The sequence below is a fragment of the Lontra canadensis genome, unplaced genomic scaffold (assembly GCF_010015895.1).
Source record: "Lontra canadensis isolate GAN:19392208 unplaced genomic scaffold, GSC_riverotter_1.0 scaffold45, whole genome shotgun sequence".
Classification (NCBI taxonomy): domain Eukaryota; kingdom Metazoa; phylum Chordata; class Mammalia; order Carnivora; family Mustelidae; genus Lontra; species Lontra canadensis.
In genome coordinates this window covers 13045969-13064821 of record NW_022631039.1, presented here as the reverse complement: position 1 = coordinate 13064821, position 18853 = coordinate 13045969, and the positions used below count along the sequence as shown (strand labels likewise).

The 18853-nt window shown below is 47.0% G+C and overlaps 1 protein-coding gene across 1 annotated transcript; it reads right to left on the bottom strand.

The window, feature by feature from the left end:
- Positions 1-12120: 12120 nt before the first annotated feature.
- Positions 12121-13473, bottom strand: LOC116876269 (proline-rich protein 2-like). Its single transcript, XM_032872319.1, has 2 exons — positions 12919-13473; positions 12121-12813 (listed from the first exon to the last, which is right to left on the bottom strand). Exons 1-2 carry the CDS (start codon positions 13471-13473, stop codon positions 12121-12123), a joined length of 1248 nt encoding a protein of 415 aa, XP_032728210.1.
- Between the last annotated feature and the right edge of the window lie 5380 nt (positions 13474-18853).

Sequence of the window (18853 nt, the reverse complement as noted above, 5' to 3'; positions counted from 1 at the left end):
TGACTGCATAGTTCCAGGAGCTTTGACAAATGTACACGCCCCCTAACTATCCTCACTGTCATGATGTGGAATGTGTCTGTCGCCCCAGAAAAGCTCCCAGGTGCCCCTTTGGAGTCAATCATTCCCATCCCCCACCCCAGGCAACAAATCTGCTTCCTTTTGCTGTAGATTGGTTTGCCTGCTCTAGAGACTCTCAGGGACATGGCCGTGTCTGGCTTCTTTCTCTCATCATCGTGTTTTTGAGATCCATCCCCGCTGTTGCAGATGTCAGTAGCGGGGTCATTTTTTTTTCTGTCAATTCATAGTATTTCACTGTGGGACCGTGGTACTGTTTATCTATTTACCTACTGAGAATATTCAAGTTGCTTCCAGTTTGGGTCTGTTGTGGATAAAATCGCCATAAACATTTAAGTAGAAGTCTTTTTGCGGGTAAGGCACGGTGTAGACAGAGTGGTTACCAAATAAAATAGAAGGGACAGAATCTCAGATTTGGAAGGGGAGTCGATAGGAGTCTTAATTGTTATTGAGTCCAGCCCTCTGCCTGCTGCTTTCTCTCTTGCATTGCATCCCTGAAACCTGGCTGCTTGGTCTTTACTTACCCCCATGGACAGGGAACTCCCTACCTATCAAAGAAGCTTATTTAGTGGGGTTAAGCTCCAAATTCTAGAAAGTTCTCCCTTCACTGAATTTCACCTGATCACTGAATAGGCGCCCCCCCAGTGCCAAAATGCAGTCTACTAACATGTGCTCAGAGTCAGGTGTGTAAAAATAGCCACCACTTCACCTGAAGTGTTTCCCATTTTAGTCTACAGATCCTTGGTGGTGCCAACCATTTCACTAGATTTATGGCTCTAGCTTGTGGCTGTCACTCTTAACCTGGGCCACTCGTTACTGAACATAGCACTCCCACTGTGTTCAAGTCGGCCCGACACTGGCCAGCTCATCCTGCTCTCTGCACAACCATGTTGACCCTGCCTTAGCCTGGGACCCCAAGCACACATGGCTGACTCCCACAGAGTGACAGGCAGCCAGAGAGCAGCCTGGAGCCTTTTCTCACATGTGTTCCTATTAAACCATGCCCCCCCACCCCCGATCCTGTGCTTCCCACAGTGGGTAGCAGATTATGGAAATAGCACAGACTTCAAAATACAAATAGTTTCAAAAATGATTCAGGCAACTTCATGGTTGAGAGACCCATAATGGCTTATTATGGCAAACTGGGATGTTCTGTTGTCAACTCTTGCTTTCCAGGCTGACATCAGGACACATAACGGAACTGGACTGGATGGTTTCTGAGGCCTCTTCTAGCTCTCAAATTTTGTGATTCTTTGTCCTCCCACCAAACGGCCTTTGGTGCCACTGGTGGTCCCAGAATGAAATCAATGGGGCCAAGAGGATGGCTCCATTGTATGTTTTCTGAGAAAGAAAGGCAAGAAAGTAGGGAGAAGCAGAAATTCTAAAAATTCCCAACGTCGCTGAGTGCGAGTTTGTGGAAAGGCTGCTCGTTCCTTGTGTGGGAGGGAGAGAGCTGCTTGTCCCGCCTCCGTGTTAAAGCACAACTTATTTTATTTGTTTTATTTTTGAAGATTTTATTTATTTATTTGACAGAGAGAGACACAGCAAGGGAAGGAACACAAGCAGGCAGGGGCAGAGCGAGAGGGAGAAGCAGGCTTCCTGCCGAGCAGGGAGCCCGATTCGGGGCTTGATCCCAGGACCCCGGGATCATGACCCAAGCCGAAGGCAGATGCTTAATGACTGAATCACCCAGGTGCCCCAAAGCACAACTTATTTTAATTTACCTCTTGTTTCTTCTAAAATGATATGTATTCATCTTAGACTTCTTAGAAGCCAAGGAAAATTTTAATAAAAAAAACACCAATGATCATCTAAAGAATGAACAAATACCCTTAATATTTTGGTGCATTTTCTTCCAGTGCTTTTTTAAATGTTTGTTTATCTATCTTTCTGTCCATCCCTCCAGTATATACCCATGTATACCAAATTTTGTAAAATAAAAATGGCACAGATAATTTTCCCTATTTAACGTGGTCTCGACCATTTTCCTATGTCATTATTCTTTGAAAAATATAAGTCTCATGATTTCATAGTATTCCACAAAGTAGATAAGCCATAATGTACAATAATTCTTACTTTAGACATTTGAATTCTGTCTGATTTTTTCCTATTACAAACAATGCAGAGATAAGCATTCTGGCACACAAAACTTCCCATTTTCTGTCATTTTAAAGATATTTCTACTGGAGTATAATCTGGGAGCAAAGCATATGAACTTTCTTAAGGTTCTTCATATATGAGAATCACCAAGTTACTTCCCACAATCCCTATGTGATTCTTTTTTTTTTTTTTAAAGATTTTATTTATTTATTTGACAGAGATCCTAGTAGGCAGAGAGGCAGGCAGAGAGAGAGGAAGAAGCAGGCTCCCCACTGAGCAGAGAACCCGATGTGGGGCTCGATCCCCGGACCCTGAGATCATGACCTGAACTGAAGGCAGAGGCTTAACCCACTGAGCCACTCAGGTGCCCCCCCTATGTGATTCTGAAGTCATGCTCATCACTCAGCCAAGAACTTTTCAGAATGACAGAGCAGATAAAATCAGTTTCACTTCTGAATTGAGTATACTCAGAAGAGCCAAAGATAAAAGCTATACAGAAAACCCCAAATTTCCCACTAAGGATCCTAAGCCTCATAAGAGAGGAATTTTTTCCTCTCTCTCATTCTCTCTCTCTCTTTTTTTTTTTTTTTTTTTTGCACAGAACTCCTGGGGTGAGGAACACAGCCACCGCTGGGCCCCAGGAGCCTAGGGACAGAGGGGAAGAGGGACAGTGGGCTCCCTGGGAGGAGGGGCAGGGGCTGACAGTCCCCAAAGTTTCCTCCTTTAAACACCTGGGTATGGAAACACCTTCTGGGCACAGAGCACAGAGCACAGTTGGCCGGCCCAACCCCTTTTCAGATAATGACGTACACCCCGGTGGGAAGGGGAAGAGCTTGATCTCCACACCACGTGGTTACTCAAAGGCCCTGTGGAAGATTCTATTTGGCATCTGTGTAGCAGCATCCTGGGTTAACAAGAGCAAGGACCGGGAGGTGGGTGGTGGTGCTCTGGAGGCAGGGGCACTGGGCTGGGGAGGCCAGGCTGGGGGCGCTTAACCAGCAGAAATTCCAGGACTAGAGGCTGGAAGTCCAAATTATGGTGTTGGCAGGCAGGTTTCTTCTGCAGCCCCTCTCCCTGGCTAGCAGGTGGCCAACCTCTTGCTGTCTCTTCTCATGGTGGTCCTTCTTCGTGTGCACCCCTGGTGTCTCTTCGTGCTTCCAAATTCCCGTTTCTTACCATGACACTGGTCAGATTGGGTTAGGGCTTACCCTAATGACCTCACTTTTTTTTTTAATTTTTTATAAACATATATTTTTATCCCCAGGGGTACAGGTCTGTGAATCGCCAGGTTTACACACTTCACAGCACTCATCATAGCACATACCCTCCCCAATGTCCATAACCCCACCCCCCTTCTCCCAACTCCCCTCCCCCTATTAACCCTCAGTTTGTTTTGTGAGATTAAGAGTCACTTATGGTTTGTCTCCCTCCCAATCCCATCTTGTTTCATTTACTCTTCTCCTACCCCCTTAAGCCCCCATGTTGCATCTCCTCTCCCTCATATCAGAGAGATCATATGATAGTTGTCTTTCTCCGATTGACTTATTTCGCTAAGCATGATACCCTCTAGTTCCATCCACGTCATCGCAAATGGCAAGATTTCATTTCTTTTGATGGCTGCATAGTATTCCATTGTGTATATATACCACATCTTCTTTATCCATTCATCTGTTGATGGACATCTAGGTTCTTTCCATAGTTTGGCTATCGTAAACATTGCTGCTATAAACATTCGGGTGCACGTGCCCCTTCGGATCACTACGTTTGTATCTTTAGGGTAAATACCCAGTAGTGCAATTGCTGGGTCATAGGGTAGTTCTATTTTCAACATTTTGAGGAACCTCCATGCTGTTTTCCAGAGGGGTTGCACCAGCTTGCATTCCCACCAACAGTGTAGGAGGGTTCCCCTTTCTCCGCATCCTCGCCAGCATCTGTCATTTCCTGACTTGTTAATTTTAGCCATTCTGACTGGTGTGAGGTGATATCTCATTGTGGTTTTGATTTGTATTTCCCTGATGCCGAGTGATATGGAGCACTTTTTCATGTGTCTGTTGGCCATCTGGATGTCTTCTTTGCAGAAAGGTCTGTTCATGTCTTCTGCCCATTTCTTGATTGGATTATTTGTTCTTTGGGTGTTGAGTTTGCTAAGTTCTTTATAGATTTTGGACACTAGCCCTTTATCTGATATGTCATTTGCGAATATCTTCTCCCATTCTGTCAGTTGTCTTTTGGTTTTGTTAACTATTTCCTTTGCTGTGCAAAAGCTTTTGATCTTGATAAAATCCCAATAGTTCATTTTTGCCCTTGCTTCCCTTGCCTTTGGCGATGTTCCTAGGAAGATGTTGCTGCAGCTGAGGTCGAAGAAATTGCTGCCTGTGTTCTCCTCAAGGATTTTGATGGATTCCTTTCTCACATTGAGGTCCTTCATCCATTTTGAGTTTATTTTTGTGTGTGGTGTAAGGAAATGATCCAATTTCATTTTTCTGCATGTGGCTGTCCAATTTTCCCAACACCATTTATTGAAGAGGCTGTCTTTTTTCCATTGGACATTCTTTCCTGCTTTGTCAAAGATTAGTTGACCATAGAGTTGAGGGTCTATTTCTGGGCTCTCTATTCTGTTCCATTGATCTATGTGTCTGTTTTTGTGCCAGTACCATGCTGTCTTGATGATGACAGCTTTGTAATAGAGCTTGAAGTCCAGAATTTTGATGGCACCAACTTTGGCTTTCTTTTTCAATATTCCTTTGATTATTTGAGGTCTTTTCTGGTTCCATACAAATTTTAGGATTATTTGTTCCATTTCTTTGAAAAAAATGGATGGTACTTTGATAGGAAATGCATTAAATGTGTAGATTGCTTTAGGTAGCATAGACATTTTCACAATATTTGTTCTTCCAATCCATGAGCATGGAACATTTTTCCATTTCTTTGTGCCTAATGACCTCATTTTAACAGAATTACATTTTTAAGTACAGTCCCATTCTGAGGTACTGTTAGACTTTGGCAAATGAATTTGATGGAGGAATGTAATTCTGTCCATAATGTGCCACTAGTTGAAGGAATGGTTCATGTGGGGGGGTCTGTATTTGTAATTTGATTCCAGAGGCTTCTAAGGCAGGTCTAGGAGAAAAGTACCTGCAAAATCCCCTTCCTCCAAGAATCTCATGGAGCCCCCAGGAATGATCTCTGGCAGACTGTGTTTTCCAAAATGTCTACAACAATACCTGTTTTGCGTGCTCTTCTACAATGGGAACTTGCTTCCTCTGCATCAAGAGGTAGAGTCTGCTTATGCCTCTCAAATCTTGGCTGGCCTTAGGGACTTGCTTTCCACCAACAGACTGCACTGCAAGTGATGATTTCCAAGGCTACCACAGAAGGGGCCATACAGCTTCACAAAAACTGTCTTTCAGATGCTCCTTTGGGGGAATCTGGCGGCCATGTTGTGAGGAAGCCCAAACCATATGTGTGCAGTCTGGCTAATAGTCCCAGTCTGGCCAGCCTGCAAGCAATCCCAGCTCAGGGGCCAGACCTTGAGTGGAAAGTTCTAGGGGATCCCAGTCCTTAGCCATTTCCCTGCCATGCCCTCACTGAATTCCTGACCCTCCAATGAGCAAAGTGATTGTTTCACGTCCCATTTTGGTGTGAAACTGAGCCACAAGAGAGACTGTGGCTTATTCAAACATATTCAGCTGATGGATGGTAGAACTAGATTAAAATCCAGCCCTCACTGTGTTCCATCCAGAGCTCCTTCAACCATGTACCCTGCTCATACATGTTAATTGTCTGTTGTGCACCACAACTCCGTTGGGCCCTGAGGAGACACCAGGGACAACTGTATACAGCTCCAGAGTGCAGAATGAGGGCGGGTGGAGGACATTGTGGAAAGGCTGGCTATAATTTTGTGCAAGTGAAACAGTGGGAACTAGAGTTTGCCCCACATGGAATGATCCCGAAGATGAACACCAAGGGACTGAGCATCTCAGGCAGATGATGGGACTGAAGGGGTGTTCATATCAGCCCCAAGTCATCCGTTCAACTTCCTGTCTTGTTCCCAAAGGGATGTAGGATCTTTCTTTCACTTGACTTAGAACTTCCTCTTTTAAACAAAATGCTCTCTTTAAGATCCTGTTCTCGTGGTGCTGACTGTACAGTATTTGTCTTGCTTACTCCAAGGGCAGGAGGCAGTGTCAGGAGACATGGGTTCAAATCCCAGCTCTACCTGTTTGTTACAGGTTGGATAGCCCCAGGGAAGTGATTTAAGCTTCCTGAGTCTTAGTGAAGTGCACAAACATAGCTCCTGTCTCACAGGGGTTGTTGTGAGGACTAAATAAAGTACTTATGTGAAAACCAGGTGTAGAGATGTTTATTGAATCTGTTGCTAAAGTCTGTCCCTTTCTCCAAAGTAATATATGTAACCGTCCACCCTCTACTTTCAAAGGCTGCCAACTCTCTTCCTCTTTCTATCCCTAAAATAGCCAGGTCCTCTTTGAGGAGAGCGATAGGAGAGAGAGAAAGAAGAAAATATGAGCTACGTCTTCCCCAGCTTTGCCTGACCACTCACAGATGAAGCTGTACCCCTCGCCCATCCCCGTGACCTCCCTTGGCAGAGGACTGGAGAGCCCTGCCCTCTCCAAGGCCAAGGCTTCCCTTCGCAAGACGTCCCCAGGGGTTTCTTCCACCAATTCTGTTCCTCCGTCAGTGTTCACTTGCTTAAGAAACCAAATGGTCATTTTTCTAGCTGCCTGAATAGGAAAACAGGTGTCATTATCCTCCACGCCCTCCTCCCTTTTCTATGGGCTCCACTTCCTAAATAGCTCCTTAGTCTGCCTCTTCTCTACCATCCAACTGTCCCTGTCATTCCCTATCTAAATGGTCACAAGGGTCTCCTCTCAGGGCTCCTGGCTTCTGATGGCCCAGGCTTAATCCAGTCCATCGCCTGAATAATGTTGCTAAATCACATCTGATTATGAAACTCCACTGTTTAAAAACCTTCAGCGGGACTCCGTTATTCTCATGTTCAAGTTCCCACTCTGAGCTTCCTCACATGGCGTTCCCTCTGCTTGGAAGCCTGCCTTCTTCTCCAGGCTGTTGATTCAACTCCTGTTTATCCTTTGGAATTTTTGTTTAGATTTTGCTTCCCTGGAAAACTTTCCCCGATTCCCCACGGCTGTGAGAGCCTTCTCAGATGTTCCCTCACGTGCTTTTCTTATCATCCGATTACTGGAGTTGTTTATTTCCCTCTTGCCTAGCTAGCCCTGGGGCTGGCACAAATCAGGACATTAATAAATAGTTGTTGAAGCTTAAGAAGGTAAAGAATTACTTTCCACCCATTGTTCTCAAATGTTCTCAGCAAGCATGAGAGTCACCTTGTGGGCTTCTTAACTGGCGTGCTGGTCTCTGCTCCCAAGAGATTCTGCTGGGAGTTTCTGCTTCTGTATTTTGGGGTGATGTCCCAGAATTTGGACTTTTAACCAACTGCTGCTGCTGCTGCTGGTCTGGGACACACAGGATGAACTTGGGCTTTATACACTTGAAAGCAGTCTGCAAGGTGAGGGATGGTTATTCTTAGAGAGGGCTGGCACAAGTTTTTGGAGGCTTGGTACATTTCTGGTACTTCTCTTCTTCATGGCTTCCTTAATATGAATATTTCATGAGAGTTTTGCTTCTTAAAAAGTTCTCAGAAAGCTGAGTGGGCTCTAAGGTAACCAAAACCCACGCCCCATTAGGGATCAAAAGCTGCACCTGGTGGCTCCTTAGTCGGTTGCCAAGCGATGAAACAAAGGTGAGAGTGGGATGGGATTAGCAGCTGGCAGAGAGTTTAGAATGAACTACCAAGGCATGAAGAGAGAGGGTAGACCTCCCATCAGGAGAAGACTGTGGAAACCAGATGCAAGGAATCCCCACGACCCTTGCCTTGATTTGCACGTGGAAGGGCACGCCATCCCCTTGGGGACAAGTTTATGCTGCAACTTGTCCTCTAATAGGACTGGGGAATATTTTTCTCAGAAGAACCACTGAGAACCGGTAAGGGACATTTCTTAATGAGTTATGAGTAAAGAAATGACTTAGGCTTTTCACCATTTGATTTTTAAAAAGAAGCTCTATTTGTTTTTTATCATAAAATACAAGGCACATTTGAAAATTTAAGAAGTACAGACAAGCATGCAATTCCATATCCCCTGAAGGGCATTAAAGTTTGGCAGGCATCCTTGCAGAAAAAAAATAAAATTAACATAAAAGGGAATTATTCTATGTATACTTCTCTATAATTTTATAAGAAAAAACGTAACTGAATACAGTAGACATTTCTGGATCCATACTTCTAACTCTACTTCATTAACAATCATAGGAGGTTTTACTGTGCGGATGTACCATATCGTACTTAACCTTCCTGGATGGGCATTTTTTTTTTAAGATTTTATTTATTTGTTTGACAGACAGAGATCACAAGTAGGCAGAGAGACAAGCAGAGAGGGAGAGGGAAGCAGGCTCCCCGCCGAGCAGAGAGCCCGATGTGGGGCTCGATCCCAGGACCCTGGGATCATGACCTGAGCCAAAGGCAGAGGCTTTTAACCCACTGAGCCACCCAGGCGCCCCTGGATGGGCATTTAGATTGCTTTCTGTTTCCTGCTCTTATTGGCAACCCTGCAATGGACAACCTCGGACCTACAGCTCTGTGCGTTTGTGAGACAGAATTGCTAGATCAAAGACAATGTGTATTTAAAGTTTAGCTATGAATTGCAGGTTTCTCTTCAGAAAGGTTGTGAATGTATATTTCCACCAGTAGTATGACTGTCCATTTCCACACGCCCTCACCAACACTTGCACTCATTAGTGCTTTAACATTTTTTATAAGTTCTGTTACTTTAATTTTTCATTTGTTGGATCAATTTCCTTGGGCACTCATCAAACACATTTTTTTCCCTTTGTATTTCTTCCTGACTTGCCTGTTTAGTTCTTTGCCCCTCTCTCTGTAGGGATTATTCATCTATTTTTCTTATTGATTTACAAAAGCTATTTATATGTAGATAAATACTTTCTCCAGTTTGTTGCTTGTTTCTCTTAACATTTTTTTTATAGTGCTATATGGATGTTCTTGGTTTTTAATTTATATACAGTTGAGTCTGTTGGTCTTATATGAAGTTGCATATTTGCCTCTTAAAATAAAAAATAAAATCAAAATTCTTTCTTTTTTTCCTCTAAGGAAAAAAGAGACAGAATGAAACAAAAGAAAAAGAGAGTAAGAGAACAGGAAAGAGAGATGTTTTTAGGAGATATGGAGTAATTCTCAAATTGTAATTTACTTGGAGACCTCATTAAAATGTAGATTCTGATTCAGCAGGTCCTGCAAGGGCCTGAGATGTTGTGTTTTGAATCAGCTCCCAGGTAAGGCTGATGGCAAGTGGACCACACCTAGAGTAGCAAGGCCTTAGGTTATGGCAATGGGGAAGACACTGGTGGCCTCAGTTACAGTTCCAACTCCACTAAAATGATCATGTGTTCGAATACTCCTTTCTTTCTCTCTTTTTAATTAAACAGGGGAAATCCTAACTTTTTGCTCTGGAAAGCAGGAGATACCTGCAACTCATTTTTAAAAAGAAAAGTAAGTCAGCTCTTAAGCAGTAAAATCCCTCCATCTCATGGTCTTTTAGAATACGTGGCTAAAGATTTTAATTTTATTAATTTTTTTATATTTGTGTCTATAGATTTTTAAAGGTAAGTATACAAGGATGAAGTGTTCTCTTCTTGAGACCTTTTTGGGCCGGAAAAAATTAAATGGGGAGATTAATTGGCTGTTTTAGGCAGAAATATTCTAGCTCTGTGCTGACTAGTCCTCTTCTGAGCATTATGAAGAGGTTTCTGTGTATTACTTTTTTTCAGAAAGAATAGCCATAGTCTAAACACATCCCCAAAGACAGTAATCTAATGAGTCATGTAAAAGGCAACATAGTCTGGTGGGGAAAAAAAAAAAATCTTAGAATAGCACTCAGGAGAGCTAGATTCCTACTCTAGCTTTAACATGGTTACTTTGTGTATGTTAAACTTCTGTAGCTTCCGAGCCTTCAGCTGTAAAATGAGGCAATGTTAGAGCCTCACTGACCCAGGATGATACAGAAATAAAAAATCGGAGGACCTTTTGGAGTAGCAGAGAAATCAATGTTCCTCTTACTACCTATGGTATACTGGCTTAGGCTTTCCAATTTCCAAACCAGTTTCCACAAAACTGTCTCTGAACTGCAAAGTAAATTGTAGCAAAAGAGGCTCTGGATATTTTTTGAGTGTCCTGAACTCAAGAAGTCGCCTGTGCCATATTCATGCCTATGCTGTAGGGGTCTATGGGCACAGCTTGCTACTTGCAAGGAAAATAATGGGCATATGTTTCTATTTGAAAGGAAAAGGTTAAATATGGACCAGACTCCACTGGTGGGCAGAGCAAGGGTAGTTTGGGACAGCACTGCCAAGTTGGTAGGAGGAACAGGAAACTAGCATTTTATTGAGTGTGAATTATCTCATTCCCTTGCGACAACCCCGTGAGATGGGAATTATTTCTAACTTTTTACTGGAACTTAGAGTTCGCAATTTGCCTAGATTTCACAACTAGAAAGACTAGGACCTCAAAGCCCTCAGCTCCACTCATAACCCTCACCCCCCCCCCATTTCTGAGCAAAGCAGCTTCACCTCTTAAGCCTTAGTGTCCCCAACTGCACTAGGGACAGCACCTCTCACACAGGGGGGTGGTGGGGATTAGTGTCATGATGTTCCCGCCCAGGGATGGCCCACAGTACGGGCTCAGCGCACAGTAGGTATTATTTCTCTGGTAGGCTCTCATATAGGCCCTGAGGTTAGAAAGGACCCAGGGCTGTTGCAATGGAAAATAAAAGTGGACACGCCCCCCTCCCAGTCTCATCCACCTGTCCTCAGGGACGACATGCCTCAAGGCGCATCTGTGCTGTATCTGGCAGTGCCCACTAGTGCTTCCTTATGTTCTCAGAGAACAGCCACCTTTTGGGCTGCTTCTCACTTTTCTGGCCCTCCTTGCATGCCTTGGGAAGGCGCAAAGCCCTGGGAACAGATCTTGGTCAGAATCCATCTCCACCAGTTGGCTATGGTTCTCAGGCCTCAGTTTCCCCATCTTTCCTTCACATGGTCATTGCTGAGACTTAATAAGGGTTGGGTAGTGCTCGATAGGTGCTCTGGCAGCGGGAGCTAGTTCCCTCGCATGAACCTGGAAGACCGAGACCCGGCTCTTCTCTCCCTCGCCTGGAGCAACGAATGGACAATCACAGGGAACCTGCACCCAGTGCTTCTTGGAGATCCAGCACCAAGCCAGGCGCATGCCCTGTCCCGCTGGCATCACCACTTCCATGATCTCAATCATCACATGCCCCCAGGCTCCTCCAGGCCAACTGCCAACAGCATCAGACTGTGTGTCACCTTCCAGGCCTCCTCCCACAAAAACACTGGCCTCCCAGGCTCCGCAGCTCTTAGTTCACCCCATAAACCCTGCTAATGCTTACCACATGCGACTGAGCTTCAGAGCCCCGCCCCACGCCCCTGCTCGGGGCTCCCCTGGCCTGGGGCTAGGAGACCCTTGCTTCCAAGGCGCCCTTCCCCGCTATAAGAACTTCACCCGAGGGCACCCTTCCCGCTAGCAGACCCTGCCCCTAAGGGACCCTTCCCCTAAGACACCTTCTCCCTAAGAGATCCTTCCTCCAAGGGCCCCTTGCCCTAGGAGACACTTCCCAGAGACCGGCTCCCCACCTTGGCGGCAAGCGCCTGGCGCTGTGGTTCCCGCAGGCCATACATGACCTTGGACGCCTCTCCAAAGCCAGCGTCCACTGCTGGCAACAGGCGGCGGGTCTACACCCAGTGGTGTCTTTTGTTGCTAAGAATTGGAAATCCGATCGCGCTTGTTTCTCTTTTGCAATCCCAGTAACTTGGCGCTTAACCGCTCGAACACCCACCCTGGGGCCGGAGCGGGCGGATCCCGGGGCAGGGGCGGGGAGCGGAGGGCCGGCTAGAGGAGGGCGGGCTGGAGGCTCCCGGAGGGGCGCGCCCACCTGCACCCGCCAGAGGCTCCGCCGCCTGGCCCACTTGCTCCTCTGCGGCACGTGCGCCAGCCCACCTGCGAGACCTCACGCCCCAAGTCGGGCGAGGCCCGCGCCGCCCCCGCCCCCGCCCCCGCCCCCACCCGTGCGGCCCGCTCAGCCCCCGCCCGAGCAGTCCGCCCAGCGCTTGCCGAGACAGCGGCGGCCTGCAGTACGCTCCGCGCGTCCCTAGGGGGCGCAGCCGGCGCGGAAAGCCGCCGAGGCGAGCCGGAGGCCCGGCGCGAAATTCCAGGCGGGCGGGCGCGCCGAGTTTGAAAATCAGCGAGGGCGTGGGGGCGGGGCGCGAGGCCCGCGAGCCGCCTCCCTGCGGCCAATCAGCGGCTGCGGCGGGCGCGGGCGGGCGGCGCGTGCGGCCGGGCTGTGAATGGGGCGCGGCGGCGGCGGAGGGCGAGCGCCGGCGCGCGGGCGGGCGCACTTTCTCCTCAGCGCCGGGCGGGGGCGGCGGCGGCGGCGACGTCTCCTCCTCCTCAGCGCCCGCCGGACCCTCCGGGAGACGCGGCGCGGCCGGGGCGCTCCGGCTGCGGGGGCGCTGTGGGCGGCGTGAACAAGAATTTCGCCCGCTGACAACTTCTCCTCCGCCGCGTCCCTCCGCCGCCCCCCGGCCCCCGCACCTGGCCGCTCAGCCGGCGGCCACCGCCCGCCCGTCCCGCTCGCGGGGCCCGAGGCCGGGCGCGGGCGGCGGCGGCTCCTCCTCAGCATGGCCCGGGGCGGCGGCGGCGCGGCGGGCCCGGGGCGGCCGCGGGGGTCCTCGCCCGGCCCCGAGCGGCGGCGGCGGCCCCGCGGAGCCCGCGCGGCGCCCGAGAGCCCCAGCCGGGACGCGGGGGAGCGCGGCGGGCGGCCGGCGACAAAGTTGAGCGCGGGCCGGAGGCGCGGATGGTGGGCGCTCCTGGCGCTGCAGCTGCACTTGCTCCGGGCGCTGGCTCAAGGTAGGCGCGGGGCCGGGGCGCGGGGCCGGAGCCGGGGTCGGGGCAGGGGCGCGGGGCCGGGGAGAGCCTGAGCCGTCGGGGCCGCGAGGCGGGCGGCGGGGCTTGACGCAGCGGGCCGGGCGGCCGCGGGAGCGCTCGCCCGTCAGACGCGCCCTGCGGGGCTCTGTCGCCGGCGGGAGCGGAGCCGTACGGCCCCAGCCGCCCAAGTTGGGAGCCGGCCGCTGGTCGGAGCCCGGCGCTCTCCGCGGGCGGCGGGCGGGCATCTCCGCGGGACCTGGGGGGCGCGTGGTGGGAGCCTCCGTGCGGTCCTGCCCGGGTCGCGATCCCGGAGCACGACCGGCTGCTCGAGCCCGGGACGGGGGAAGGGGGTGCAGACAGCCGCGAGCAAAACTTTGGGTGCGGGTGGCTTTGCCCCCTTCCTGGGCTGCCGGTGAGAGCGCAGCGGGGCGGGGCGGGGGTCTCTAACCGGGAGCCTAGCTCGCGGCTGCGGCGCTGAGGACCGCTGCACGGGGAGCTTCCTCCCCTCGGTCCGGGTCCTGTTAAAAACCCGTTGGCGCGTAGCATCCTTCTCCGCTGAAGTTGGCTGGTCTGGAAAGGGTGAAGCTGGAAGCAGATAACAAAAATGCAGGCAGGAGTAGGTGCCTCCTCCGGGGAAGGTCTTTAACTCGGGTTAGCGTAGCCCTGCTGTTGCTGGCAGCTGGAGCAAAGCTGGCTTGGGTGTTCCTTAGCGGCGTGGGGTGGTGGTGGGGAGTACTACTGCCCCTGGAAGGAGCCGGCGCTCTAAACTTCAATTAGCCGTGCGCGGTGTCCAGTGGCGGCGAGGGATGTGAAGGGACGTGTAACAGTTGGGTTGTGTTCACGTCTGCAAGGTAGGAACTCACAACTGGCCCCGGGTAGTGCAAGCACTCGCTCACGGGTCTCTTGTTCTTGCTGACCTAACGTTATCTCAACCTGGCTCCTCCCCGCCCACTCTCCGAGGCTCTCCTAACACCTGCTTTCAGGTTTTGCAGCGTGAAAACAAATCGCCGTATTTCTGGTTAACTCCTCCATTACTAGGAAAATTTTCATTTCTCTCTCTCTCTCTCTCTGTGTATGTGCGCGCACGCTTTTTTTTTTTTTTTTGGCCTAATGACTGACTTCGGTAGAAAAGCGTTTATTAAGTCATTTTGTAAAATGGGATCTGTAGATTGCTAAAGAAGCCAGGTTCAGATGAAGAAATCTAAATCACTTAGGGCTGACTTAAAATGCAGATGGTGTTTATTATTTTCCTTTTTTTAATGCAGTGACTTGCATTTTGCAATAAGCCCTGCACATTCGTACATTTGGTGATTTGTGCCCAAGTTCACATGGGGGTCGTGGTGGTGGGGGGGCAACTCCGGTGGCCTTGTTTTAAAGTATATTACAAGGATTTTAAGTTATCGGTTGCACTCTGAAGGCTGTATAATGTGTCGCATTTTTACAGCTGTAATGCTGATGAAAATATGTAATTAAAATGCACTAAGGCAACAGTTAAACTTTGTTAGGAAGGAATATTTTATTCCTTGTTGCAAGTGAAAACATTGGTATCTGTTTTACATTTATATGGTTTATGAAAGTGTACAGGTCTTTTAGTGTAAAATTTCAAATGGGTTGTCACAAATTTTAAATTCATTGACAGGCTTCTGTTCTCTGTGCTCTGTGAAATGTGTAATATATCCATCATTTTTTATATCATATTGAAAATTCATATTACTGGAGAGATGTCACCATTTGACAAAAGCTCATGTATCTTGAAAATGAAAATTCTGGTGCTGCTATAGAGATTTCTGATGGGATGATGAGTTGGTCATATGCAAGGGAATATATTCTCTTGAATCTTATCAGATAAAATGTAACATTCTAAATGGAATACTTAACACCAAGCTGGAACTAGTCATAAGTACTGTATCATTGTGTCGCTAGGTGAAGCATTTCCTAATTTTTCTTTGTTTTTCTTCTAATGGTATTTCATGTGGTTAGGCTTAGTCATGATATTTTGGGAGAAAAGTGCAACATCGAGTAGTAAAAGTTACATAAACTTACCTCTCTTAAGTTACCCATTTGGCCATTATGAGAAATAACATGGTTCAGATCTTCCAAATATAACTTAAATATGCCTTGGGGTTTCTTTCTACATGGTAATGAGAATTTCTGAGTTATACTCTGCTTATTGGTGTGTGTGTGTGTGTGTGTGTATGTGTGTGTGTGTCTGTCTATGTTTGTGTCTGTAACGCTTCTAGATTCTTAAAGACTTAAGTCTTTAATTCTGAAAGGCAGGTGGCAATGCACGCTTTCTTATATTGTCCACCAAGAAGCCAGATCTGAGTTTATTTAAGTAGGCTCCTCTCCCAACATGGGGCTTGAACTCGTGACCCTGATGTCAAGAGTTGTATGAACCATAGACTGAGCCAGACCTGAATGTTTTGGGAGATGCCTTCTGAAGTGAAGGATGGCTGGGTCATAAGTATCATATATGTTTAGTCTCTGGTGCCCTAGTTGTTGTTGTTGTTTAGATTTTATTTATTTCAGAGAGAGAGAGAGAGAGAGAGAGAGAAGATGAGAGAGAGCATGAGAGGGAGGTAGGGTCAGAGGAAGAAAAACGGGCTCCTTGCAGAGCAGGGAGCCCAATGAGGGACTCTATCCTGGGACTCCAGGATTGTAACCTGAGCCAAAGGCAGTGGCCCAACCAACTGAGCCACCCAGGTGCACGTGTGGTGCCCTAGTTTTACTGCTAGATCTTTGACTGGCTTATTGATTCAGGTAATGTTTAGTATGGCCTTCTATGTTCATTATAGCCTCTTCAGGCTGAGAGGGGTAGAAATGTTCTTCTTAGTTATTGCTTTGGGGTTGCTCATCGTTCTCAGTTTCTCTTTTGGAGTTATTGCCAGTCACTTAGATCGATGGTTCTCGAACTTTTGTGTGTATCAGAGTTTCCTGGGGAATTTGGTGATCCTGTAGAACACAGCTTGCTTTCCAGTTGATTTTGATACATCCTAGGGTTTGAGAGCACTGAGTTAGATTGCTTTATGTCTTTCCTCATTCCAGTAGCCTGCTGCTTTCCTGGAGCCTCTCTAGCTCATGTTTCTCTACCTTGGGTACATATTGGAGTCATGGGGTTGCTTTAAACCATACTGAAGCCTGGATCTCATTTCCAGAATTTGAGATGTGACCTGGGTGTCAGATTTTAAGAACTCCTTAGGGGATCCCAACGTTCAGGCAGGTTTGAGAACCATTGTTCTAACCCTTTAAATGAGAAATTGCACATGATGCAATTTCCCCTTTAACCTTGTTGCTGGCCTTGTCATTTTGTAGCACTCCACTGCCCCCCAAATTCCAGTGACCTTTATGCACCTTGAACTTTTCACTTAAACTTGTTTCATGTCTGTGATCTCAGACTTTGAAGTTTCTCCCTGACTTACTCAGCTTTTAATCACTTACTCTGTTTATTCCCGCTGTTGGGCTCCTACTTTGTGCTAGTGTGAGGGATATATCAGAATCACCAGTGAACTTGAAAAATAGAGTCATCTGGGCTCCACCTCTGATCTAGAGGGTCTCTGGAACATGAATTTGTGCATTTACAAAAGCTCCCCAGGTGATGCTTCTATGTTTGTGCTCTGGTTTTATCCTTGTTGGTCAATCCTCTAATCTCCCTCAGTTCTCTGTCATTGTTAGTCTGACTTCGCGTGGTCTGGATGCTTACCCGGACTCCTACCTGGATCACTTTTCTCAGGTCAGTTCCCAGCCTTGGGTAAGCTCTGCTAATTGGGCTTCTCTGCCACTGGTTTGGTGAAGAAGTCACAAAACTGTGCTAATTGGGTTTACTGCAAATCTAGCTTCCTCTTGGGGCCTTATGCTTTTATTACCCCAGAAGCATTTGGTTTCGCTTTTTACTCTTGGACCCCCCTTCTTACTGCTTTGTGGTTTGAGTTTCATCTGGAACTTGAGTTCCAGACTACCTGCTCTACTGGACAGTCTTCACAGAGAGTGCTACACTAAGTGCTCAGATACTCACTGATTACATTTTATTAGGCCACTGTATGTTTAACAGATGGCAACTGGCCACTCGGTTGGTAACTGTCTTGTAAATCCAGTAATAAGCAATTATCACCCTCTATGAAGCCTTATGTATAGCCACCTGTAGCTAACCTTTATTAGGCCTTCTTATGTGCCAGACACTAAGTGCTTTATAAGTAGGCTCATTTACTCTTCACAACAACCCCTGAGAGGTAGGTAGCATTTTGTACTCATTTTACCTGTGGGGAAACTGAGGCACTGAGATGGTAACTAATTGGCTTTGAGGTCCTGAGACTAGTAGTGATGGAGCCAAAATGGAAAGCAGGTTGCTTAATCCACAGTCTCTTAGTAACCAGTAGGCTGGATTGCCTTCCGTGTAGCCTAGAGCTTTCTATGGGGAGGGAGAGCAATGAGATCAGTACCCAGGGAATTGGTGGTTGGTGTTTTCTAAATACTGTATTGTTGTTACTGGACCCCAAATTTCACCTGTCCCTAAAAGCTGTAGTTTTAAGAGTAGACCCTTGAAGTCCAAATCCATGGAAGATGAGTAAAGCTGAGGGTAAGGAATAAAAATGAGGTTGAAAGGTATAATATAAGGAGGAGTTATAGTAGAATTATTTTTTAAAAAGTGAAGATGTTTCACTTTTTATTTGGTTAAATATTTTTGCTGAGTGATGATACATTTCTACCTAATGTAACTGAGCATTTTAATATGTATATTTGTTATTTGTATATTTTTTTACTATAATTAGGCTCCAACATACCTATGTTATTTTCTTAAATTTCCCCCATATTTGTAAATCTCTTAATAAAAAAGGCATAAACATTTGTACCCATGATCCTGACTAATATATTTTGTCAACTGGGACAGAGAATATGGTACCTCCTGCCATCTTTTTGTATTAGCATATGGAAATTAGTCCTAAGTTTTTCAGTGACTCTCTGAAATGCCAAAATCTATCAGAGTTGAGCAGGTACTTATCTGCCACTAATTGATCCCATATCTGAGTCTGGTTCTGGAGATATATATTTTTAGTCTTAGAGATTCATTGTATTAACACTATTCTTGCTATATCCAAATATAAAAGTGAATAAACGATATTATGGGAGCACTGCTTTAGGAAGCCCTAGTTATTTATATATTTGCTTTTCTAGTATTTAGGTGGTCTGGCCTAGTAACAGGTGGCTGTAAAGCCTTAGCCTGCCCCCTGTCCCCACAGTCTTTTGTGGGAATGAGAATTCTTTTGCAAAGCTTTCCTAGAAACATGGATGTGGTGAATGGAAAAAGTGATGGGCTTAGTGTCAGTAGACTTGGTTTTTATTTCACTCTAACTAACTTGCAATATGAACAAGTCTTTTAGCCTCTCTGGGTCTGTTTTCTCACCTGTGAAAGGAAGGGGTTAGACTAGATCATTAAAATTGTTCTGCTCTGATTCTCTGATTTTCTGTATGTTGTCATATCCTTTCTGCCCTTTACTTGACTCTAGTGTGTGTCCTGTCTGGGGATTCTGTAACTCCGTATGTCTTAGCTCTTGGAACCTAATTCTCTTCATTTTACTTTTTCCAGGGTATTTACAATATCAAAGACAACTAAGATGCAGAACAGAATTT